Consider the following 25864-nt stretch of genomic DNA (forward strand, 5'->3'; position numbering starts at 1 on the left):
TCGCGCACTTTTCGTATGAAACTTAAAGCAGGCTCGTTTCCAGAATTTAATTGCAAATCCGTTTTTTGGATAATTAAATATTTTCGTTGGGTATTCGGACAATTAAACCTCGATTAAAAATCCAATCTAATTCCCGAAGCCGCTCGAAATTAAATCAGGAAAATATCGTCAGCCACGCATCTTTAAAGTTTAATTTCCCAAAATTCCTCAACCTTTAGGGAAAATTTACTTTAATAAATTTAATAAAATATATATATAATATATAAAAAATATATACATATATAATGTTATATTTCCTCTACTTTCAACGACGTAACCAGCGTCCAACTTCCGATATACGAGTCGTCGCGAATAAAATTCCTCTCGCTTCCAATAAAACGGAGGAATTCACGGCGAGATATTTCGCGCGACGAGAGTTAAAACTGCCGAGTTCGACGCGAGAGAATCGGACGACGAGTTGCTGCATAAGGGGACAAGGAGCTCGTTCCTGGTATTTTACTGGCCGAGCGAATAAAATTCCGTCGGTTGCCGCTAATCCTCGGAAATATCGAAACGAGGTTTCACGCAGACTTTGGAGAGAAACTATTCGATTCGCCGAAAATCAAAGCAAACCGAAATGTCTCCGGAACGGAACGAAATGTTGACGAGAGATAAAGAAACACGTTGCTTTACTTTACGAAGGATCGCAAAGTACCTAAAATATATCGTCAGCTGGCTGCGATTTTTCACAAAGTTTCCGTAAGTGTTATTTGTTGTATCGCGAGAGAAAAAGTGTCTCGAGTCGAGGAAATTCAAGAATCAATTTCAAGAAAATGAGATTGTAAAATTTATATACTCCTATTAATATATGTTTTATATAGTGCGATAATATAAATTATTATTTTATCAATACTTGTGCAAAACAATAAAATCGAGAGATGAAATATTTTACTGATTTATTAATTCTAATTTTTATAGATTCCATTCGAGATGCATACGAATCTTTTCTTCGATCGTAATATTTTTTTAAATTTAAATAAAAGCCGATAAAAAATATGTCGGAAATCAATGACTATGATTTCGAGATATATGTTGTAGCATTTACAGGTAATATAATCAAGAATCGCTACTGTTAATCATTTTTATTATCTATTATACGAATAGGTATTGATTGTACGAGTATCAAGTTCACCGATGAAAAATATTTCAGTTCTCGTTATGTTCAGAATGCAATTATCTCTCGCAATTAATTCCGCAAAATAAGGCTTAATATTTTACATAATGGATGCGTTATATCTTTGTTGGATTTACCCACTATGTAAGCATTACATCATAGAATTCAATGCGAAAATAGATGCATATATGACCAGCGCGGAATGCGTAATAATTCTTCCTGGAAAACAATCCTTTACACGATAATGTATAGAGTACATTGCGTAGAGCACGAACCGTAACCGCGGACAAAGTGACTTGTATCGATAAAAAATAAAGCGACTTGTATTGATAAAAAATAAAACGAAATCGAAGACTTTTAGAATCGCTCGTGTTTTAGTCGCTCGATTTTGCAGGCGATCGGATTTAAAAGACCGTAGCCGACATATTTTTTCAAACGCGCATATTTTTATATCTAATAAAATGTAAAAAAATTTAAAACATCAGAAAATGAAAGCTGTTTTGTTGAATTAAATTTATAAATACGATTAAAGAGAAAATCGTGGCGATTATTTTTACTCTTCACAAAATGTGCTCCGATTTAATGATTTAAAATTATATCGCATTTTTCGAGGATTTTTCGCATTTTAAAATACGGATAAAAGATTTAGTCATATAAAATAATTCTTTTCCATTCTTCGCAAAATAAATGTAATCTCATAATTAATGTAATCTTTAAACAAATGCACGATTCTTAGCTTTTTCTTGTATGTTGCGCATAATGTTTCAACCGAGTCGATTCGATAATCAACATCTTACGACCACGAACAAGAAGAAACCTTTACGACCTTGAAACGGGACAGATGATAAAACGTTAGTTCGCTCCACTTTTCGTCCAAGACACGCGACCATTAACTAAACCGAAAGGTTGGGCCTGAAACTTTCTAGCTGCAGCATGCGAATGAAACGATAAAAAGAATCCATCGAGAATAAATCGATAAAGCCTCGTAACTTTTCGCGTAAACATTAAGCGAAAGCGAACAAGAAAGCTGAGAAAGCTTGACGTATGCAAAATTGGAATTTTATCTCGGAATTTTATCTCGAAAAATTGCATATATTATTAATATTTTTAATCTTAATTAAACTCGTAAGAAGCTAAATTTAAAGTTTCTAAATCTGGCAATTAAAAAAATATTACTTGCTCAATTAAATACTCATAACACTATCTTTAAATTAATCGAATATATATATATCGAATTTAATATAGGAATTTAATATCATCCATCAGTGTTATTAATGGAAATTTTTGAAAAAATCTTGCGATCGTTTCGCGTCAAGGATTAATAATTTAGAAACGTATTTATCATAGCTCTCAAATTATTATCATGTTTAATACATCGAGTATTATATGAAATTAAAATTTTGTTGTCAACGGCTTGTCCCTTGAAATTTCCGGCAATTTCTGAGATTTCGTTCGCGTAAAAGTGACGATAGTTTGCTATTCTGCTTAACGAGACTTTGCTGATGCAGTTTATACATTTTTGATGAGGCGAATAGACAACATAAAGTTCGCGTGTTGCAATCAGCAACTTTGGTAACAACTCTGAGGAGGAAGAGAAAGAAGCCACCGGAAGGAAGTGCGAAACAAACTTTTTAGCATCATTGATTCGAGATAAAATGACGAGATTTATGCATAAATCATATATTTTCGTGACATGAATTTTCTTAACTATGCAACACTCGTTTCGCACGTATTTTTGTCACTGACGAATTAAAAAAATGCTATTAATGAATAAATACGACGCTAACATATTTGAATTAATAAATGTTAAACAAAGAAAAATAAACGAAAAATACTTTTGTTCGCAAATTTTTTGTTTCCTATTTACAAGGCAAACAAGATTGAAATAAATCCAGTAGTTTGCTCGACTCGATTCTTTATAAAGGTCAAGGTGATATTTAGAATGGATCGTGACATTTACAGAAATATTCGAGAATACATGCAAAACGATTGTTTTTTAATGACACAAATTATTAAAACAGAGGACTTGACATTAAAAGGCTGTAATCGTTATTGGTATGTAATCGTATTATTTTGGAAAATTCCTTGAAATCTTTATTTTGAAAAAAAAACAACGTTAAAATTAAAACAACAGCAAGAAATAGATAGCAGAAATAAAATTATTATCGACATATAAATATATAAAATTGTTTATGACGTTAAATTATTTAAAATTATTTATGATATATGTATAAGACAAATGTTTTTCAAGTTAAATAAATATCATTTCAAAATAGTTACATGTTCGGAGGTTATTTGACTTTTTAAATTTTGCATTTCGGTAATATTAAGCGAAAATATTTGGAGAGACAACAGCTTACTTATTTATTTTTTAAATCTTCGACTTTAAAATTATCCAATATTGAATTTATCACGCCAATATGTATTACGCAAATCACTCAAAATTATCACGAATATTATGAGCATTAATATTTAATATGCCAATTAACTGTATATAATATTAGTATAATACATAGAAATAACTATCTGATATATTCCAATATTATATATATAATTACGAAATTAATAATTTAAATAGGCAGTCGAATTCGGTCACATTAACATATAACGGTATCATTTTGAATTTGCAACTCTAGAACAACGCCGTAATGTTATTTGCGTATTACGAGATTAGCGCGCGCATCCGGAAATAGTATAAATTTTACATTTCATATCGTGCGAATATTCGAGGAAATATCGCATATTCGAGAGAGAATTAGCTCTCGCTTTTCACGATTACAGCCCTTTTGCGTCGCGACCGTTATTTTTCTACTCACTGGTCGCCATGGCAACTCGTCAAGTGTCCACAGGTGTCCGCGAAATCCTCAAGGAGCACGTACGACGATCGCCGAGGCCCGGCTGGATGTATGTCCCATGGCACTGAATCACTCGCGAGCACGAAGTCCTCGATATTCACTCCGCGAGATTCGATCAATTACGAGACGCGGTTTACCTTTCCGGGCAAGAAAATGCGACACTCGCGGTCCAACGACTCGTCGCGGTATGAAGGTCGTCCGGAACGAGAGAGGGAGCGGCGAGTCGAAATTTTTGCGCGCGTCACGCGACGCCTACCCCCACTCCGCTGATTGCTTGCCTCCTTCTCCCCCGCGTGAGCTCCACACTTCGCGTCGCGCCTCACTTCGCGTTGCGTCTCGCGAGTCGAAATCAAAGTGGAGATTTATTTCTCTTCTCTCTCTCTCTCTATTTCTCTCTCTCTCGTTTCTCGGGATCGAAAACTCGCGGATGTATCGTCGATTTTTCCCTGCCCGACGATTCCTTCGCGCACAAGTGACGCGAGCGAGTGTTTCTATTCTCGACGCATTCGCGGAAACAATGGGAATATTCAACGTCTTACGCGAAATATCCTCACTCGCGCGCGAATGTCCTTAGAGAGACGAAATCGGAGTTATTAAAGACACGCACTCGCGGATTCCGCGCAACGTTCGCGAAGATTCGAGACTGCACGAAAGGCGCGCGTCCTTCTTGAAATTCGCCAAAGTCAAGTACGTCACGTGACGCATGTGTGGCAACTGCAGGCAACCGTTTGAAGTTTGCAACTCACCAGATTCGTTGAGATGCGAAAGTGCAACGTCGCGTCTCGCGAAAGTGTCTGTCGCTCATCCCGATCGTTGATCGAGCGGATTAATTCGCCGGGGACGTCGTTTCGCGCTTACGTCTCACACCGCGATGGAATTCCGAGTGCGCGGGGGAAGGGACGACAACAACAACGCGACGCGGTAACCTTGTCGAGAAGGCCGAGGGACAACGAAGCGAAGTACGCGTGTACATCGCGTATTATCTACGTGTGACAGAGAGAGAGAGAGAGCTTCCGCCACGCGCGACTACCATACGATAACGTCGCCGAAGGACGGGAAGCGGAGTCTCCGTTCCTGCGCTGCTCCTGCACCCCTCTCCCTCATCCTCTCGCTCCGTCTCTCTCTGGCAAGTGCACGCGTGATTCGCGTCGATCGGAGTCGCGTCTCGTGCTCCGTTTATGCGCCGATGGGATGTCCTGACATGTCGAGAGGATGCGACGAGTGACGTCGAGCGCGCGAGACATCGAACGACGCCACGACCTCCGCAATCCGCGGAAGGACTGTCGTCCGACCGCGTTCATCCGTGCCCCACCATCCGACGACGCAAGGTGGAGCGAGAGCGAGACAGAAACGCGAGGGGGAGAAGGAGTCCGGCTGACGAAGAAGGGATTCGAGCGAGGATCGACGGAGGGAGAGAGAGCAAGCCCCGAAGACCTTGCGACGAGACTTCCCTGCATGCGATGGACAGAGATGGAGAAACGGCGCCAAGGCCCGCGAGAGGGATGCTTCGCAGGACCGTAGGCAGCCGCCGCAGACGCCTCTGACGTTTCGCCCCGCCGGTAAGTAGAATTTCTCTCTTACCACTGACCGGCGCGCCGGGGATGTCCTCCTCAGCACGCGTCAATCTTTTTTTTAATGACAGATAAATACGAAATGTGTATATTTTGTGTAATATATGTATCTAATGATATTTCTTCATTCCGAGATATCATAAGCATTATCGGACACGATTCTGTACAAACGTGTCGTAAAATATGACATTTTCAATATTTTCTTCTTTTGCAAATGTCGCAAAAAATTATTTAAAAATATTAATTAAATTTGTACTCGTCGAATTATTAATTTGTGTGTTCGATACATATTCTTATGCGTATTTCTTATATATATATTTTTTTTTTTATATCCTTTATACATTTTTCTTATATTTAATTCTTTGCGGAAAATCTTGTAAATATTTTCGTTACAATCCCTCGAATTAATTTGATGTATCACGGTATAATTTGACACGATTATTCGACTCTTCTAAGGACTCCCGTTGTTAGGACGGACCTGTTGTCGGATAGGTTAGTTCGCGGGAGCGGGGAAGAGCGGGGCTGAAATATCGAGGAACGGGGAAGGGACGGACCATCGAGTCGAACGACTAGTCGAGTTTGCGCACTGGACAAAGTATATAACCGGAATATACAAATTTGTTTTTTTTCCCAGACCGACACACACGTACACATCCGCGACCGCGGTAGGCCGCCTTTTAAAATCCAACCGCGATTTGTCCTTGGGACGGAAAATCAAATCGACACCGCACGACATTCGAACGATGTTTTTCCTTTCGCGGCCAGCCACTCTGCACGCGATCGTTTCCGGTGGTTAACCCTCGTGATCTCTGTCCGTATTGATCCTCCACTGAACTCTCTAGATTTCATTTCTAATAAAAGCTTTCGGGAAATAAGTTCGCGTAATAAATCTTACTTGAGAAATATGTCAGAGTTTCCTTGATTATTCGTTGATTGATCTTTAGGAAATCAGGATTGAAGAAGAAAATGCCGCGAATCTTTATTTTAGGAGGAAGTTTCCTGATTTACTTCCTGTTTCAAAGTAAAATATTATTTTAAGAATATTGTTTTATTTATTCGCAGAGAGAAAAGATTGCAATTTTTATGCAATTAGTTCGCAGAGAGAAGAGACTGCAATTTTTAAGACAGCAATTTTGCTTATTCTATTTTTAAAAAGTCATTTATAATGTTACACGAAAAGTTGACTTCGAAAAGTTGTCTCATAATGCTTTAGTGAAAATGTAAAATTGTATTTGTCAAATTTCAAGTGACGATTTAACACATGATTAATTGAAATATTTAAAAGAATCTTTATACAAAAAATGTGCGACGTAATGTATAGCACAATTAGCTTTTTAACATTGGAATTTTTGCTCAAAATTTTTTGTAAACATAATTTTTCTCATTTATTGATCGGGTTTTATCGCAAAATATAAATATATATATTTTATTCTTTTATCATGTGTGTTTCGTCGAATTCTGAATGAAGAAATATCATAAATGTTATCACATCTTTCTTTTCCTAATCAAAGATACAACGAATATAATATAAAACGATTTCGTAGAGTAAGATAATTCTCTTAATCATGTAAATTTAATCTCCAAGAGATGGCGATCCCAGGCACGTGCAGCATTCTTTGCATGCGCTCTTAAAGTTCGTATACACTCGCACAATTATGAAACTGCATTACTCAGGAAAAGTGGAACAAGTAAACGGATTAAAGGAATGTAATGTGCACGCCGCCCGAGGCTGCTGCCTGGCTTTACAACAAAGTTTACGAGAACATTGATGAGTTTATTCGATCATATATTCGCACGGATATTCGCTTTTATTTTGCTAATTATGGAGACAAGTAATTGAGATATATATTCCTGTTCTTCTCTACGAAATTGTTGCGATATTATTTATATATTTTTATTATGCGTATAATATTATACGTATCGTTATTAGATGAAATAAAGCAAAGAAGTTTCCGATAGTCTTGTAACAAAGTTTGCAAAGTTGATGAAATATAAAAGTAATTGCGAAAAATGTAAATTATATTCTCTAGCAAACTTATTTCAGATTTTTTCGAGAGAGAAGATTAATTAGAAAGATAATAAATTTTAACTAAAGAATATATCTCTCTAGCGAACGAAACAAGACTTTAATGAGACTCAAAGATCCTTAGGATTAAGTTAAACGAAAATCATGATTGAAGACTTGAATTATTGCGGAATATGTTCCTTTTACAAGTGTATCTAAAAAATTATTATTTCTTTATTGTATATATTAATTAGCGTTTTTACATTTTTATTAATAATTTTTTTTAATTATTAATTTTTTAAAAACTTTGCTCCTAAAAAGGAATTTTATTTAATTTAAAAATATATAATAGCCAAGATTGTGTTTGTAATAAACTTTGGGAAGAAAGAGAGAGATGTAATATCGAAAAATTTTTCTTACGTAAGATTTTTTCTCGTTTTACTTTCGAAATAATTTTTTTCTCTTACGTACATTATCTCCTCCCCGCAACAATTAATGCAACTTTTTATTTCTATACGGATTACAAAGTTTTAAATTGGATAATTACGAGATATTGCGGTAGAAGGCGGAACAACGGCGGTTTATTCGAGCTATAGATTTATAGATCGCAAACATTTTGCAATGCACCGATAAGTAGTAATTTATTCGTATATTAGGCTACAGTAACGCGTAAGAGACGTGAAACTTTGCCTATAGTTAATCGAATCAACCAATCTCGAGTTGCCGCGCAACTCGAGACGCCGAACCATGCTTTAATTAGCACCCAACCTCGACCGCTTAATTCACTCGCAGTTTGACCTTGAAAGTCTCTCCGCTTCTGCCGGATATCCTTGTTCTCGCGTCTCGACGATGCAATTTTCATTAATTTTTAAAAGAGAGATATCTGCCTGATTCTTTCTCCCTTTGCCAAATTCCACTGCTTTTGATTACGAGAGACGCGCGAACACGAAAAGTACGGGCCAAACTTGGACGGCGATGTAAAAATTTATTCACGCTCGCCGTACTTATTTCGCCCTTATCTGGACGTCGACATGGCGGGATAAGTGCCGAGGAATAAAAAGAAAGGAATAAAGGAGAAATAAAAAGAGGAAAGAAAAAGAGAGACGCGCCGGGCGGAAACGGCGACGGTGGCACGAAAACGTAAAGTAAAGAGAACTGGAGGGAGGGGAAGAGACAGACGAGAACGGAGAGGAAGGGGGATGGAAGTTGGGGAAAACCCGGCGAGCATTAAGACCAGATTGAAAATTGAATTATTAACGAGCGACCTACCGCCCGGCATGTAAATCATACGGAAATATTACTTTTCTTTTCCGTAAAGGAAAAATGTGTCCCGAACGCGCGCGAGACGTCGTAGTAGGGACATTCGGATGTAGTTTTGCTTGCCTTCTTTCCTCTTCTCCTTCGCGTTCGGTCTTGAATTCTTTTATCGCGTTTTACATCTTTTTTCCCTAGACGGCTCTTCCATTTTTGCTTAAGCGAACCCCCGTTCTTGTCTAATTTTGCATTACGTCACGAGTTATCGTTCTCGCGGGACCCACTCGCACAAAATGCGGCATTACACATAAGGTAATTGCTTATTGCTATATTTGTAATTGCATTTATCGGTGTCTTTCATCGACGATTAAAATACGAAATATAACATTTTAATTCGTCTAAAGAAGTCAAATTTCTAGTAAAATAAAATTATATAAAATTAAATAATTTATGTTAAAGAAGAAATAATTAACCGAGGAAGAATTTGTTGTTTTGCACTTTTCAAGCTTAATTTTTAAATTCTTTATTATCTTAATTTTATTCACAATCAGAAATATAATGTGAGAATATCGTTACGAATAAACTCGAATGGACACCCTGTATATTTAGATAGGGGATACCAGCTTTTTGTTTTACGTTCACTCACCTGGGACAGCTAATATACCGCGTTCAATTGAATACGAAATATTCGTCAACGCCGCGATATTTTTATAAAACGTCATCGGGCACGGTCGTAACTTTTTTCCGCGTCTTGGGATAATTCTCGCGAAAATTTCTCGAGCATTGTTAGAGAATACATTGCGAAAATGCAACGGCATATCCCGGTTTCCAATATCCGCGAAGAAAAGGACGGGGGAAGGGAGTGGGGAGAGAGGAAGGCACCTGACAGATGCGCCTGTACTGCAGCAAACCCCGAGTACGAACCAGTCACGAACGGTTGCCGCGCCAGGCGACACGTTGCAAACGCAGAACGTGGTGAATGGGAGAGAGTTGGAAAGTTATTCGGGACGCGTCACCATTACCACCGTGGTAACACACCCCTTTTTGCGCCCAAATCAATTTCTTCTACAAGACTCGACTCACTTCTTTTTCTAATTCGTAGTATTCGTAGCGACTTCACCCGGTTGACCCACTCCAGAGCTTCTTCGAAAAGAAATAATAGCCGCGAAAAGTATAATTTGCGCATTCTTCTTACCTTCGCGTCATCATTTTTATCTTGTTGCTTTAAAAATGTCCCAAATGATAAATGCGCGCAAAAATAAACGGCGGAGAAAAAGAATAAATGATGTATAACGAATTTACGCTCATGTAATATTTACGAAAAAAATCTCATTTTTACTTGTCTATTGAGATGCGTGAATTTGTATACAGCTACGGTGGCTTGTTGCAGGTTATAAAAATAGACACGAAAATGTATATTATTGCAAGAGGAACAAAAGAATATTATAAATATTCTACATTCTTGTTACAATTTCCGCAATACCGCTGCAATATGTCACAGTCAAAGGCCGGTATTAATGATCACACGCGTATTCAGAGACAATTATAATTTGTTAGGCGACTATAATTTAAACGTGACATTACAAATATTGCGCACGTCCAAATAGTCGTGCAATCGATGGCCGATTAACGACGTAGCGATTAAAATGTACGAAAAGAGACATGACGCTGTTTTAGTCTCTGTCATATTTTTTTTTTTATCGTTTCGGACAAATTGATGAAGTGTTTGTATCCTGACGCGATCGGGACTGGCAGCGTAGATTCGCGAACGAGTTACAAAATTTTGACGGCAGACAGCCTGCGGCAAAGGGGAAAATCAAAAAGTTACACTTTTTACGCACGTCATATTTTTTTCGATGACACTCGCTCAATCCTTCTCAATCAAAGTTATTTTTATTTACGCGTTTTCATTTATCGCGCTACGCGAGCATAAAACTCAATTAAAATGCGCATGCGAAGATTATTAATATTTCCTAAAAAATCTGTTATAAAACAGCAGGATATCGACCAGCTTATATATCTTTGCTAAAAGTAAAACAGAATAAATAATTGAAATGATAAAATTGGGAAGAGAAATTTGTTACAGATATAAAAGGTATCCTCCATAAATGCAACATCTTTTATTACAATATTCATCGTAGAAATTTTTTTTTCACATACATGCAATTATTGATTATTCTATCATTTATACTTATCGCGTGCACAAATTAACATTAGAACTTAACTAAAAGTTTAATCTTCTTTTAATTAAATATCGATCAAGTTGTATATTTAAAAAGTAGAAACTTAAAAAATAAAATGCAATACACTAATTCTTCAAAAATATTCTTTCGAATTGTCCTTTATGTTAAGCAGACAATTCGTCCTGCAGGATACGTAGGATAATACGAATGGACAGATAATTAATGAGATTATGTCATTTTATATTTACACATATATATTTGTGCGTCTGTTGATAAAATTTATAAATAGTAAAACGTTACTTGTTTAAAAATGCTTGAAAGCTGCCCCTCATCATCTGGAAAGTGTCATCTTTTTTTCCAGCGAACAAAATGCTTTTCCTACTATAGCGATAGCTTGCAGCAAGCGTATATGACTATAGAAATAACGATAGTGTATGCATTCATGTAACAAAAATAGGTACGTAAAGAGTCATCGGTCGCGACTCTTTTGCCGTTCGCGAATTGACATTTTCGCTTGCGGCGATCGAACGACTAACAAACGCGAATACGAAACAGTCCGCTCTGTCTAAACGAACGGATAACATCAAGTAAAGTTCATCAAGCAATATCGCACAAGAGTATTATAACGTATATCGGATTACGATAACTATAATATATTAAACATGCCACAGAAGGTACGAATCAAAGAGAATAAAAATATGGCACTATAGATTTCAAATTTCGTGAAATTTGATTTATTTTACATTTTATTATCAAATTAAAAATAAAAGAATTAATTTCAAAATTGAAATATCTTTTCTTTTGCAATTAGATGTACATTTTTCAAAATGCTTATTCCCCACATTCCTATTCTCATCGAATCATAAATTTATACTTATATCTCTAATAGTACGTACAGTAGATGAAGAAAAAAAAAATATATATATATATATATAAACTTGTAGAGAGATGATTGAGGTATTTTATAGCGAATGTACTATATTACAGAGAGAAAGTGGCACACAACGGTTTATTCGAAATTAATTTTACATTTCATTTGACGTTTAATGACAAGATTACGAGTCTCTCGACGATTGTGACGATCGAGATGCTTTTGCGCGTGAGTTTTATCAGGATAATCTTTCATTAAACATGGGCAAGCATTTAATTAGATATTTAAATTCGATAAAAGAACCCGAGAGTTTGATTTATCGATTGCAATTTAAACTGGGTCATTGAAAAAAGATAACAATGATGATAAAACACAATCGCGTTTGTAAAATTAACATAAAAACGGCGTGATTTGCGGTTTCACGAGGATACGCACGTGATGATGGCTACGTCATTTTATGTTGACGATGATCCTGAGGAGATTCCGAGTACAATATCTTCCGATTGAAGCTCCTTTCATGATTCTGACTATTTGAATCCGTGCGTTTTGGAGTACCTGTCTTCATCAAGAGAAATTTTTGAAATTTTTCTTCGTGTTGAGAAAATGTTGACCGAGTTTCAGCTTCTTTTTACCGCCTGTTACTTTGATTATGTCCGTTTCGCCACCGAAATTAGGACTGCTGCAAGAGGAATGCGGAATCGTCAATTAATTTCGACCTGTATTTTAAACCGCGGTTGCAACTGAATCGAAAATCACGAATCACGGAAATATATTTTACGCTTGAAAATACCGCGGGAAAATGAGGATGTTTGAGGATCGCTAATAATCATAGGATTGGCTAAATAACGGGTATCCACCACGCGCAGTGTTGCGGTTAATAAATAGCGGTCTAACAATTAATATTGACCGAACATAATCTAGCGTTATATTTTACTAAACGATTGAAAATTATTTCTTGCTGCTCGAAAGTTTATAATTAGGATAGTATTTTCAGTTGCAACGTAATTAAAATTAATTTTCTCTGACATCTCACAAAATCTCTCAGATAAAAATCAGGAGAATATTTCATAACGTGCGGTATTTAACGAAGAAGACGGCAACCTTTTAAATGCTGCGAAAAACGCAAAGATACACGCAGACTTTTAAGAATTGTTTTAATATTCTCGCACCATGCTTTTGTCGTAATAGTTAAAGTACGCTTTTACGCGTCCAAATTAGGTCGTTTTTGTTGAGAGGGCTTTCAAGCGATTGTGTTCGCATGCGAGTAAAATCGCAATCCTACGATGAAATAAGGAGGGATATGTACAGAATAAAATACAATATCGTTGAGACGGACCCCACTCTATTTCTTATCTACTTTAAAGCTCGCGACAATCGGGGTAAACCGACGATGTTAAATCCAGCTCTCCAGTAACGTCCCGTAAAACCAGTTTTACTGAACTTCCTTGCCTACCTAGCGATTTATCGTCGACCTTTACGGTTGGCTCTTACAAGATAATCCGCGTCATGCGAAGCGCCCTGATGCATAGCGGCTATGGCGTTTACATGATAAAATCACGTGAATCTCGTCTCTCTCGTATTTTAAAGAGCCGTTAAAAGTCGCATGAAGATGGCTGTTAATTTCGCCGAAACGTCGTTAACGAGAATTATTGCTGGAACGAGAGGTAATTTCTCTTACGTGAGATATTCGCACGCATTTCGAAATTTTCATCGTTGTGTTAAACTAAATATAAAAAACAAAATTCAGCTGTTGATGTTTGTTAGCTTAATTTTTTTCGATGCTGAAAAAAAATGCCGAAAAGTAGTAACTTATGTAAATTATTATTTCTATCGTCGCGAATAAATTATATTTGAAGGATTATAATATTTAACTAATTGTAGACAAGTGGAAATATAATATTTTATATTAAAATAAATTTTTTAATTACAACAGTTGATAACTGTGTAAATATGCGCAAATAATTTCTGATGCGATAAAAAGGACACAACTGTAATATTAATAATAACGGATGCAATTTAACGAATTATTTACTTCTTTGTAATATTTGTCATTAATAATAAATATTTTCGTGTATTTTAACATATTACAATACATTTAATGAAATATCTCTTTGAATTTTATTTGAATTAACTTACAAAGTACTTTTTGATTGACTCTTGCAAAAATAATTTAATTACATGTGACATTTTAATAATACAGTTATTGCGCGCTTTCTCATTTGCACAATTTATGGCACGATTTAATTACTTTACAATAGAAGACAAAATTATGTCGATAATATAACATGTTGTCTTAAGTTTTCCTCCTTATTAACCATTCAATTATCTCACCTCGGTTTTGTGGATGTCCACGCTGTTGAGCGCAACCGCTTCGGCGGTGGGCTCTTCATCATCGGGAATTTTTTCGGGAACGCCAAAGATAGTTCTGTATGCGAACGAGGCGATTAGGGCTCCGCCGATCGGTCCGAACCAGTAGAGCCACTGATGCGTCCATTCATTATTCCACATCGCGGGCGCGAACGATCTTACCGGGTTCATGCTGGCACCGGTATAGGGCCCGGTTGCGGTCGCCAACACGGTCACCGTAAGACCGAACTTGATCGGTATCGAATCCGTGTTCCTCTCGTTTCTCGGGTCTGTCACGGAGCAGAATACCAGCATCAGAATGCCGGTGGCGATTCCTTCGAGGAGCAGACCCTGCATCGCGGACACTTCGGTGTGCAGATCGGTCACGCAAAACAGATTCGACTGTTCGACTGTACCGGACGTTAAACGATTCCCCGGGGTTACCACCTGGAAAGAACATTGAAATCAATCGAGGCTTTAATTATTTAATAGATGTAAATTATTTAATTATTTAATAGATGTAAATTTAATAGATGTAAATTTTTCTTTTTGAAACGTGATTAATATTGTCGCGTTTCGACAATTTTTCTCTTTAGTTTATTGTTAAACTAAATAAAGGATTTTATTACGGAAAATAAAACGGAATTAAATTTTATTATGGAGAAAAAATAAAAGCTGCTGCATTAACAGACGTCTGTTGTTGTATTTATGTTATTTTACTAAAAATGCGCGCATAATTAAAATAAAATTGAATATTATTTATAAAAATATTTGTGTTCGTATAATATGAATTTTATACAATTATTAAATTTTATAAATTGCAGATTATGCGATTAAATAACTGTCATAACAAAAAAGATATTTACGCACGCTTTAAAAATATGAAATATGTACAAAGTATTATTTATGCAATATTCTTTTGCTTTATACCATTATATTAAAACAGTTTTGCTCTTGTCTCTTACCGGAATTATTAGTTTCTTTTATAGGACGTAGCATAATGAATATCGAGTTTCGTTCTGTTTTTCGCGATCGATGAACCCTGAAGAATACATCTTTCATTTATAGAAAAGGATGCAATTATTATTATTATTTATTTTGCTCGCTTTATCTGGGTTACCACGTCGACATGTCGCTATGAAAGACGCAGAGATACCGCAACAGTAAAGCTTTTTTCTGATTACGAAAGCATGAAATATTAATCGTGTAACACGTGTACTGAATTACTGATTAAACAAAGGTTATGACCCCCGCGTTTCGCTGCGCGTTGATAGAAACCAGCCGGAAAGATTTCTCGATTTATTTCTGTCTCACTCTATAACTCCATAAATATCGTCAATCTGTTGTTGCTCAATAATCGTTCATTAAGATACGATGATTCGAAGCGAAATGTCTTAATTGGCTCTTTAATGAAACTCACACATATTTGTGTCGTTCCAGCGATATATATGTAGCTCAAATTGTGACGACAAATATGTCGAAGGTCGCTATGTATGTGTCTCAACAAAACTAGAAAGTATCTCTCTATCATTTCTATATTTATACATAACGATGTTTCGTTCGCTCAGTTAACTCAGTTCATTATATACGTAATATTTAATCATTGCAATATTCTATTAATTTTGTTCGTAAATGAAACATTAAACCGCTTAACGTAAGGAATATTATAAACAATAATATATATCTATGACATAATTAGATATACATATTTACGAAATAACAATTTTATTAAATTTCGCGTAATTTTTTTATGACGATTATCAATACACAAACCAATACATTTATTCTTTTTTGTTTGCCTGTAGTTAAATGCAATTATTTAATAGAAAAATAAAAGGAAGATTATGTAAATTTCCTTATACTGACCTTGAGCATACCATAACCCATAATGGCACCTATCAATTGAGAAATAAGGTAAACTAAGGCCTGGGGAATAGTTTTTTTCCCAAGAACGACAGCTCCCACGGTGATTGCTGGATTAACATGAGCCTGACTGATGTGGCCGACACACTGTGGAAACAGAAAATCAAAGAGAAAATTTTTAATCACCGATAATATGCTAACTCTAATGTTGCGCTTTATTAACAAGCGCGTCGTAACAAATTGCGAATTACCGTGGTACGGATATAAATTACGAAGCGAGGTAAATGAAAGCTAATGAAATGTATGCGCTATATAATATTAGAAAAATTGGAGTATTCGCTAACGAACCGCGGCACGATTTTACCATGTTTTGACGTAATTCTATTTTCGAATACGAGCGAAAGGCGACAAATAAAAAAGTACAAAAGAGATAAAATGCGCTTATAGTGTGCAATATTGAAAAATTCGTACGATATATATAATAAATAAATCGGCGATAATCTTAATCGGCGACACACATATAATGAAATAAATATCGACGAGTTTAATTTTTCATATTGGAAAAATATATCGTACTTCAATTATCGCTCTTTTATGAATAAATTATAAAAATAAATTTATTCATCTCTTTCTCTCTCTTAAACCGGTTCGAGCTTTGGTGTTGTTTACTCGGAAATTACTCGCGCAGAAATATCGCAAAAATCATGTTAGCCTTGTCGTATATAATTATCATTATTTATTTAGAATATTTTAAGCTTCGAATTTTAAAAATTACATGTCTTTTATTACATTATTTCTATTTATTTATTTTTATTTATTTTTATTATATTATATTATTTATTAATCTAATATAATATAATAAAAGACGTGCAATTTTTAATTTTATTATAGCATTACAATGATATATTAAATGTGTAATGATATTATGATAATGCGGAGAATGGGATATTATAAATAACCATAATAACATGGATAAATGGAATGTAATCGCGCGATTATGCTATAAATTTAATAACTGCGATATTACATAATTCTGTTGAGGTAATTCTTGAAGGAAAAGAAATTAAAAGAGAATCGCGCGCGTGCAAGAATAATGTCTGGTATTACATACAGTCGTGATTCGTGAAGTCGTAGTTTTTACCTAATTTTAAATGCACGCGAAGATAAGATAATAATATAGAGAGCGATTAGTTATGTGTTAACCGAAGACTTCCGACTACCTACTAACCTGGATTACCACCATAACCGCTAAACCGAAGGTTAGCGTTATCTGTAAATGAGGAGGCACGACGCCGAGGCTCGCTACACAACCCATGCATCCCACAAACACCAAGATGGATGTACCAATCAGTTCCGCTGCTCCAGCGACGAGAGTGCTCTTCAACGTATCCTCTCCTTCCACCCATCTTTTTAATCCTGGAAAGCATTTCTTCGATAGAGAAGAAATATTGTATATATCCTTTCCAATCACAAAATTGACTTATTTAAATTTTACACGAGGAATTAAGTATTTATTAATCGTTGCACACACATGTATAATTTTAATTCTCACTTTTTACTTAATTTTTACCTAAATTATTACCGAAATTTCACTTTAAGAAATATCGGAGTTGCTTCTCGAAATGAGCCATTATTTACGGATCATCTTTTGAAATGAAATTTTCGATTTTTTCTACTAGACAGGTGTCTTTACTAGCGACTTTACGACGCGATCGCGCGATAATGTCAAAGGATACGCGATTCTCGATGTCGTTACGTTACTTGCCTCTTGTCTTACGGCGATTCCGCCACATTTTGCCACACTATGTCGAAGAAACGTGCACAGTCTACGGCTGCCACCGATAGAATAACTTTCACGAAAGGCAGATACAACATCGCCATTCGCACAAGGTTGACGCATGTTATGCTATACTCAACATCGATGTACGATGCGTGTATTAATAATAACTCGACTGTCATTCGTTTTTTTAAACGAAGCTGTTCAATTTGCACTCACGCAAATATTTATTTTGCGCCGGGCGGAAGAGATAGATTAAATCCGATGATTACGCAGCAGGTTACGTAGCGTTTCGCATGAATTAGCTTTAAATATTACTGTGCGCTTCTCGAGAAATCTATTGTGGCTTTGAAGCAATTCAAGATTTCAAGAACTGTCCTAGGTAGCACACATATTCGTTTCAAAAACGTTTCACAAATGTTTCTTCGAAGTGTTTCATAACCGACTCTAGAAAACGTTTCTAATTAGTTAAAATCCTTAAAAAACGATAAGGAATATGTTTCTTTTCTGATAAAAAAACGTTTAAAATACGTTTTTTTATTCATTATATAATTTCATTCTCATGATTAAAATTTAAGTACGAGAAAAATAGTGCACCGTACCGGTAAACGAACGAAGTGATTACTGATTTTATAGTGAAATTTGACTTTCACTGATTATAATTAGTAAAATATAAGATAAAGTAATAAAAAATAAGCGTTTCTACTGGAAATCAATGAAATAAAACGTTTCTTATTAATGCTTTATGATTAAAAAATATTGGATACGTTTAAGAAACATATGTAAAACGAACATGTGCTACCTGGGATGCTTCTCTTGAAACAGGAAAATATTAAAATTTATGTTTTATATATATGTTAAATTTTCTGCGACTTTAGAAAAAATTACATTATAATTAATGAGATATAAAAACATAATTAAAAAAATATATATACACATATCATTTAAAAAATATGCTTTAATAAATTATGAATCTATGCCGCTATTGCACTAAAATTTTTTCATCGGCATTCCGTTTCTTTTTTATTCCGTCTCTTGAAACACGCACGTGGAAAATCGCTTTTTTAGTAGAGGAGGGTCTTCGCTAGATGATAGCCCATAAAAACCATTAATAAGAATGAGGAGGACATTCTTTCTTTTTACTTTTTCTTCACAGTTAGAGCAGCTGGCTCTTTTATCGCACGGTATACGACGCGATAAAAATTGGATGCATTTGCACGCTTTATGGTATCATTATAATTTAGCTATGATTAACCTTGTTAAGATGATATGTTTTGATTAAAATTGCATCTCTGGCAATCATATGCTTAACATAGTTGCATTAATATTGGCCTTTCAATTTAATGAAAAATAGTGTAAATTATCGTAATTTTTATGAACATTTTGTCGAATATCGATGCAAACATAAATAGAGCACTAAATTAAAATGTGGATCGAATATTTTAGAGTTATATGTATATTTCTCTTCTCTGACCCATATTTTGGTCAGAAAAGAAACTTTTTGACAGGACTGTCCTCTCGTGCAGAGTGAAAGTAACTATCAACAGTGGTGTCTATATTTCGCGATTAACAAAAATCATTTTATAAATGGCAAATTTACTAATCGATTGATACATTTAAACTATCAGTGATGAATGTGATGAAGAATTCATAAAGATTTATATTTATATCCATTGGATTATTGGACTTATCGCTTAATTTATTTCGCTATATCGATGCGACATCTGGTAATAATAGTGTAGAAATAATCGCAAAAGATTTCAATTGCAAAATAGATATGACTTTCGTGTGAAGCTATATTTTTATCTCAGTTTTATTAAAAGCACAAACTATAAATATATTGCGAGAACGGAATATTTCAAAATTGCAACATGAAAACAAGAGTGTTTATCCCGACTGCAACTGAATCTTTTATGCTGCATTCTTGTAAAGAGCGTTCTATAAATATTGTAGGAGCATAAATTATACCAACAATTCTCTGTGTAAAACATTAACAAATGTATTGATTTTCTCACTGTAAAAAGGAAAATACGGCGACTTGTTTGTTCACGCGATCTTTCTAATTCTCCGGCTAAATAATAAAAAAGCAAATAATATTTTTCGCTAATAGTCTTCTAATATTTTCTGATCGATAAGCTTGACAATTAGCAATTATCTTATCTAAAAGATATTCTATATCATATCATATGTATTAAAAATATTTTGGTTTCTTATCACTTATATAATTATAATTATATAATTATATATGTTGATTGCACTTATATAATTATATACTTATGTAATTATATATGATTACATTGTACATGATCAAATCTAGACAATATTGAATGCTACATTTTATATCCGCTAATCCTATATCTAAAATCGTTATTGTGTCGTGTGTTATTCGCGAATACATTTTGCCCAACATGGGTCACTGGTCAACGATAAAATATTTGAGCTTTATCGTGGATATTGTGAAAGACAGGAAAGGATTTAGCAGTCGACAACTTCACTTTCAGAATCTGTCGATAATACTTATCCGGTGATAGCGAATGAATATCGCGCGTGATAAGAGCAGACAAATATATATTTTTAAAGAAAAAGCTACTGCTTATATAATATTTCAAGACCGTTATATTTTTATATTACGATAGAAACATTATCTGTTCGCGATAAAATATATTTGCGGTGCATCAAAGTATCGCATAATTTCATTGAATTAATCGCATGCAATTTGCATGCTTAATAGTCTTCGACTGTTATAAATTTCCATGAAATTCTTGACATTGATTATTTGATTTTATAATTTTTCGCTCTAAGCGGAAACGCCATTGCATTCTTCTCTTCTATTATACTTGATTTATTATCGATAGATTTGCGAATTCTAACAAAGAGATTAGACATTATAGCAACTGTGCAATTATTGCTATCAAAGAATGAATTCATAGAAGAGTTTATTAATTTGTTACATCAAATTGATTTTATTCGTGATTTCAATTGCTCTTACTTCTTACTAGATGAGTAATTTGCGGTCGAATCGTATTTATGATTCTAAAAATTACCGCAATCTGCAATTGGATACATCGATGCGCTACACGTAATCGCGACTCGAGTGAATCATTAAAATTATGTGATAATTTTAACCTGCCACGTAAATATATGTCGATGAATCAAATCCCGGCTGCCGCGAGTCGATCGTTAACATTGACAGCTTGAAACTTGTCTAAGGAAGATGGATGGGACGCGCAAGAAGAAGCTGCAACTTCTTCGTCTCGACACATTTGTTGCGCTCGCCGCTAATCGTCGTTCGATCATTCGCCCGCAATGGGCTAACGAAGCTTTAATCTACGATCTGCATACAATCGGCTAATTTTGGCGGGAGCGCTGCCAGGAGATTACGTAGCAATTAGCCGGTATAATCTGCCTATTAGACCGATAAACGCGCGCGAGCGTAAGTTAAACGTTAGCCAACGCAAATTGACTAATGATCCGTACTGACAATAAGTCGGCGTAATTTCTTTGTCCATCTGAAGACCGCGAGGATCGATTCTTATTCATTCATTGAGTCCTATTTTCGCTTACAAACAATTCTTTTTTTCCGATTTTGAATGCAGAAAACTCGCGTTTTTTTAAGTCTCGTCTTTTCAAAGATACGCCAATTTAAAAGATTTTAGTCTAAGAGATGCAAGAATTGTTAAAATTTCACTCGTGATACTTTCATGAATGAAAATTTACATATTTTGAGATAGACATATTTGAAGAAAGGATTGAACATGTGTAATTTTGTCATATCAAGAATTGACACAGTTTTAGTGAATTGGATCTGTACACGAATTGTACGCTTTGAGTCAACATTTTGTAGATTTATTTTTCTTTTGCACATTTATTTTGTATGGAAAATCTATTCTAATTAGCCTCGATATATTACTCGCTCTTTTTATCGTGGACGATAATATATTTCTGTACAACTTATACATGTTTTTTTGAATATTGACGTCACTGCTTTATACAATAATAACAACCAAGTAATAAAGTTTGCAATTGGCATCGTATCACGATGCATATTTGTGAGATCTAAACTGATGAATAACAAGAATGTAAAAGTCATCTTTTAACCTCCAACGATAAGCGAGTTTTTTTCGTTTCCGTTAGAGGAAGTAAAAATCTACTTTATGACAGAAGAAAAACTTGTTTAATTAGCTTACGCTGATATTATGCAATTATCACATCAAGCTACTGCTAACGTACAGGTTGCAACAAAAGTTTATTAGAAAGAATATTAAATATCAAAAATTATATAAATATTATGAAAAAAATATTTATATCTTTTAATTTGTTTCGCCAATTTGTATCGCTCATTTTCCTTGACATAATTTTGTTTCGTGAGATTAATTTTTATTTTTTCAACTAGTATAATAATGAATAAATACAACCAGGACGAATAATTTTTCCGGTCTCGCTTGTCATCTTGCGAAATTTATATCCACACAATTCTCGTTTTGCATCGATACCAATAATTGTACGACGCGTTGCATTTCGGAAGATATATGTGTCATAAAAAAAAAAGTTTTCTCTTTGCCAAGCGTAATTAATGCTGATCGATAATTAATGCGTTCTCATTAATTATCGATCAGCGTTTACTTAGCAGAATTGAGATAACCGTGGAGCAATTCTATAAACTTGTGTATATATCGCAATATTGAGACTGAGTTTGTTTTCACACACTAAGACGATAAAGTCCATTACGAGCGATGAGTCGAAAGTCTAATCGCAACAACCGTTGAACAAACATATTCTCGTAAAATGATCTTTCCCTGTTGAAATATGTTGGATAAATATGTAAATGAAGTCTCTGCAAATGTAATGTACGATATCGACGAAATTTTATTTGCGTATACGTAGATCCGAATCGGAAATTAAAGTTTATAAAAAATTTTATCACATCAGAAAACATTAATTATCGCGCGATAGAACTTAATAATACAATTTTAATTTTATCTGCCAAATTTTTATTGCTAATGTCATAAGTGCTGGTAATCTTTTAGATATATTAAAGAGGCGTAAAATATTATTATTATACTTAGAACGATAAGACAAGTTTTTATCACGGTAATAAAAATATCTAAAGTATATTTTTAATAAATGTATATATATATATATATATATATATATATATATATTATGTTTGCATTAATACATAGATATATATTAGCTTTTTACATTTTTTACATTTTTCATTTGCATTTTTCCTAAGCTAAGATAATCAATATTGTGTTGCAATTTTAACGTTTATTTACTAAATGGTAGCGCAAATAAGATTTTATTATCAAAATCGTTATAAAATCGAGATTATATCTCGTTCAATATTAACACATGGTTGCCAATAAGTTCAAATTGCCAGTCAAAGAGAATGTTACCATTGGAACTACAATCTTATCTCGGATGAGCAGATAAATACACGTTATGTATCACTATAATGTATCATTTAATAAGGCGCATAAGTGGGCGAGCGTGAAAAATTGTATCTTGAGATACAATAGGTAGGAAAACCCGACGCGTAAGCAATCTGTTACTCATATCGACAAAACAATCTCTCACTGCTCGTCGATAAAAATACCTTAGTCGGAACGAATGAAGAAGAAATCCTTGAAACTGTACATCGCAATTTCGTGACGAAATATTCCTAGATTTGAATAGAAATGTATATTCATATCTAAATTTCAGAAATTACTCTACTATATTTTTCGTAAAGGATTTTTAGGAATTTTTTATCGTAATATCCCACAGATAAAATTAGAACTTAATGTTAAATAAAAGCAAATCGAAGAAATTCGTGACGCGAGCAATTGGATAGAATTTGAGAAAGATGACATAGCTTTTGAATATATTATAATTCCATCAATTAATGATGGAAATATGGTAACAACTTAAATATTATTTGAATTAAATTTGATTCCACGTATGTACACCAAATCTTAAAGATTAATCAACATTTGTCACGTAACCAACATAATTGCGTGAAGACAAGAATTGTCGTGCAATAGGTCTTGTCTGCTGCAACATACGATTATGTTATCATGAATCGTGTTACAACAAATTATATCTAATATAGCATGCATGCGGAATATTTTGCGATTACAACATAAACTATTGTTAATCACATAAAATTATATTTTTGATAATATTTAATTAGTGTGCATTTATTTTAATCGTTAAATTTAAAAGTTTTTTTAAATAAACGAGAAATATTAAAAAAAGATGTAAATATTTATAAATACACATACATATTTTCAAATTTAAAAATATAAAATATATTTAAAATATAAAATAAATGTAAAAATATAAATATAAAATTTATAATACAGAGAGAAAAAGACAGAAAAACTAAATAACTGCATTGATAAATTATCTTGAATTAAAAATGATATATATTCTTTATATAATAAATGGAAAAGTTTGTTGTTGCTGACTATGTTAAAAAATGCACTTTGATCATCGTATGACTCTCTTCTTTCGTTAAATTAAGCGATAGCGAGAGTAGCAATGACATTACATTACGTGGAATGAATCGCAAAGAGCTTCACAATAATTTGACATTATTTTTGTAATAATATAATACATATTGTTTTTTTGATTGTTTAATTGAGTTTTTCCGTTTCACTTACTTTTCTATAAATTTTTCAACATAATTAAATAAAGAAATTTAGTTTTTATATTAATTTAGTGTTTTTTATGATGTATCATCATAGTGTAAAAATAAATTGAATTTTAATTCTATTAAATCGAAAGTTGAAGGTGAAGATTATATCAGTATCTGGATTAAGGTCGACGGCCCCATGTTATGGAATAACTACTCAAGAACAGCGACATATTATTTCCACTTCTATTGACAATCACATTGTTATGTCACAAAGAAGCAAGTTTTTGCACGCAATCTAATACAGAATTCATTTCGAAATGGCTGATTGCAATAATGCATATAAATAGCTTTATTTACAGCTTTTGTCTTATCATTCTCTTATAATTCGTTGAATTATTTATACGTTAAATTTATTAACTCATCATATTGAAATTTAAATTTCTTCAACTTAAATATAATTCTTTGTTTTACTTATTTCACATAAAAAATGTACGATATATTAAAGATTGATAATTAAATTTTAAATAAATATGATAAATAGCAGTGATATTGAGATTGATTTAGAAGCGAATATCATTTCGACACCTTGTGTGTTTCAAGACCTTTTGTGTTTTGAGACCTTTCATAAATATGTTATTTTCATAAGTTATTCAGACCTTGAGTCTTCGATATAGACTGCGTCACATTTTCATTCTAAATAATAAACGTTCTCGAAAGTACAATTTTGGAAATTAAGATTTATTCAATAAGAAAAATATAATAAATTTAGTTAGCTTTTATAAGTAATAATTGGTAGAAAAATATTATGATCGAAAAAAACGAAACAAGATCTAAATAAAAATTTATATCGATCGAGTAGATGTTAATACACTTTCTAAATATGTTATTTTTAAGATCCCTAACAATGTTGCGCGCATAAGATACCACGAGAAAGTATACCGGCTCCGGCTTAGAAATCTATTAATTCAACAATTAATTATACTTATTCCACTATCATCGCAAAGTGACATTTCTCTGATGAAAAGAGAGATGAGATTGTAGTGAAGGTTTCTTACTTGCGCTAAAATCGTTCACCGACATGATGGAGCGTCTCTCGAGCGGAGAGTGTCACAACACTACAAACACAAATGTCCCGGACAGACAGGTCTCAACACAAAGCGAGAAAGAAAGAGAGACACCCGCACACTCCGTCAGCCGGCTTCTGTGTGAGCCGCGAATACGATCGTAACTTCATTCTATCGTGCGAAGAAGACACGTGGTTTCTGCTCGCGTGATGTAACAACGCGACTGCACGCCCCATCATCGCTTGCTATTCGTCCGTGTATTAAAATTAGGCGGGGATGTTAATTTTAGAACAAGGGGCT

At 34.1% G+C, this 25864-nt stretch overlaps 2 protein-coding genes across 3 annotated transcripts in view; both read right to left on the reverse strand.

Moving 5' to 3' along the window:
• LOC105253206 (alpha-mannosidase 2) overlaps nucleotides 1-5243 on the reverse strand; it is a 132808-nt gene extending 127565 nt beyond the window's left edge. The window contains exon 1 of the mRNA XM_025411042.1: nucleotides 3970-5243. The gene's annotated coding sequence lies outside the window, so the exon portion shown is untranslated. The remainder of the gene's footprint in view (nucleotides 1-3969) is intronic.
• A 6768-nt stretch (nucleotides 5244-12011) lies between these two features.
• On the reverse strand, nucleotides 12012-25731 carry LOC105251507 (aquaporin AQPcic). 2 transcript variants are annotated; one of them, XM_011258364.3, is made up of 5 exons: nucleotides 25556-25731; nucleotides 17330-17517; nucleotides 16105-16248; nucleotides 14224-14685; nucleotides 12012-12571 (listed from the first exon to the last, which is right to left on the reverse strand). In XM_011258364.3, the coding sequence occupies exons 1-5, from the start codon at nucleotides 25578-25580 to the stop codon at nucleotides 12563-12565; spliced, it is 828 nt and encodes a 275-aa protein (XP_011256666.1). In that variant the 5' UTR covers nucleotides 25581-25731; the 3' UTR covers nucleotides 12012-12562. The 2 variants fall into 2 exon arrangements, with proteins under 2 accessions (XP_011256666.1, XP_011256665.1); XM_011258363.3 differs by lacking the exon at nucleotides 25556-25731 and adding an exon at nucleotides 17867-18061.
• Nucleotides 25732-25864: the final 133 nt, after the last annotated feature.

This window comes from Camponotus floridanus, unplaced genomic scaffold, assembly GCF_003227725.1.
Source record: "Camponotus floridanus strain SB8 unplaced genomic scaffold, Cflo_v7.5 scaffold37, whole genome shotgun sequence".
NCBI lineage: Eukaryota > Metazoa > Arthropoda > Insecta > Hymenoptera > Formicidae > Camponotus > Camponotus floridanus.

Bases quoted from the DNA above. Each gene is read 5' to 3' on its own strand.
- LOC105251507 (XM_011258363.3), bottom strand. From the start codon at position 17,894: ATGTGGCGGAATCGCCGTAAGACAAGAG. The intron at 16,249-17,329 runs GTTAGTAGGTAG...CTGTTTCCACAG, and splicing joins CGGTTATGGTGGTAATCCAG to TGTGTCGGCCACATCAGTCA. The intron at 14,686-16,104 runs GTCAGTATAAGG...TGTTCTTTCCAG, and splicing joins TGGGTTATGGTATGCTCAAG to GTGGTAACCCCGGGGAATCG.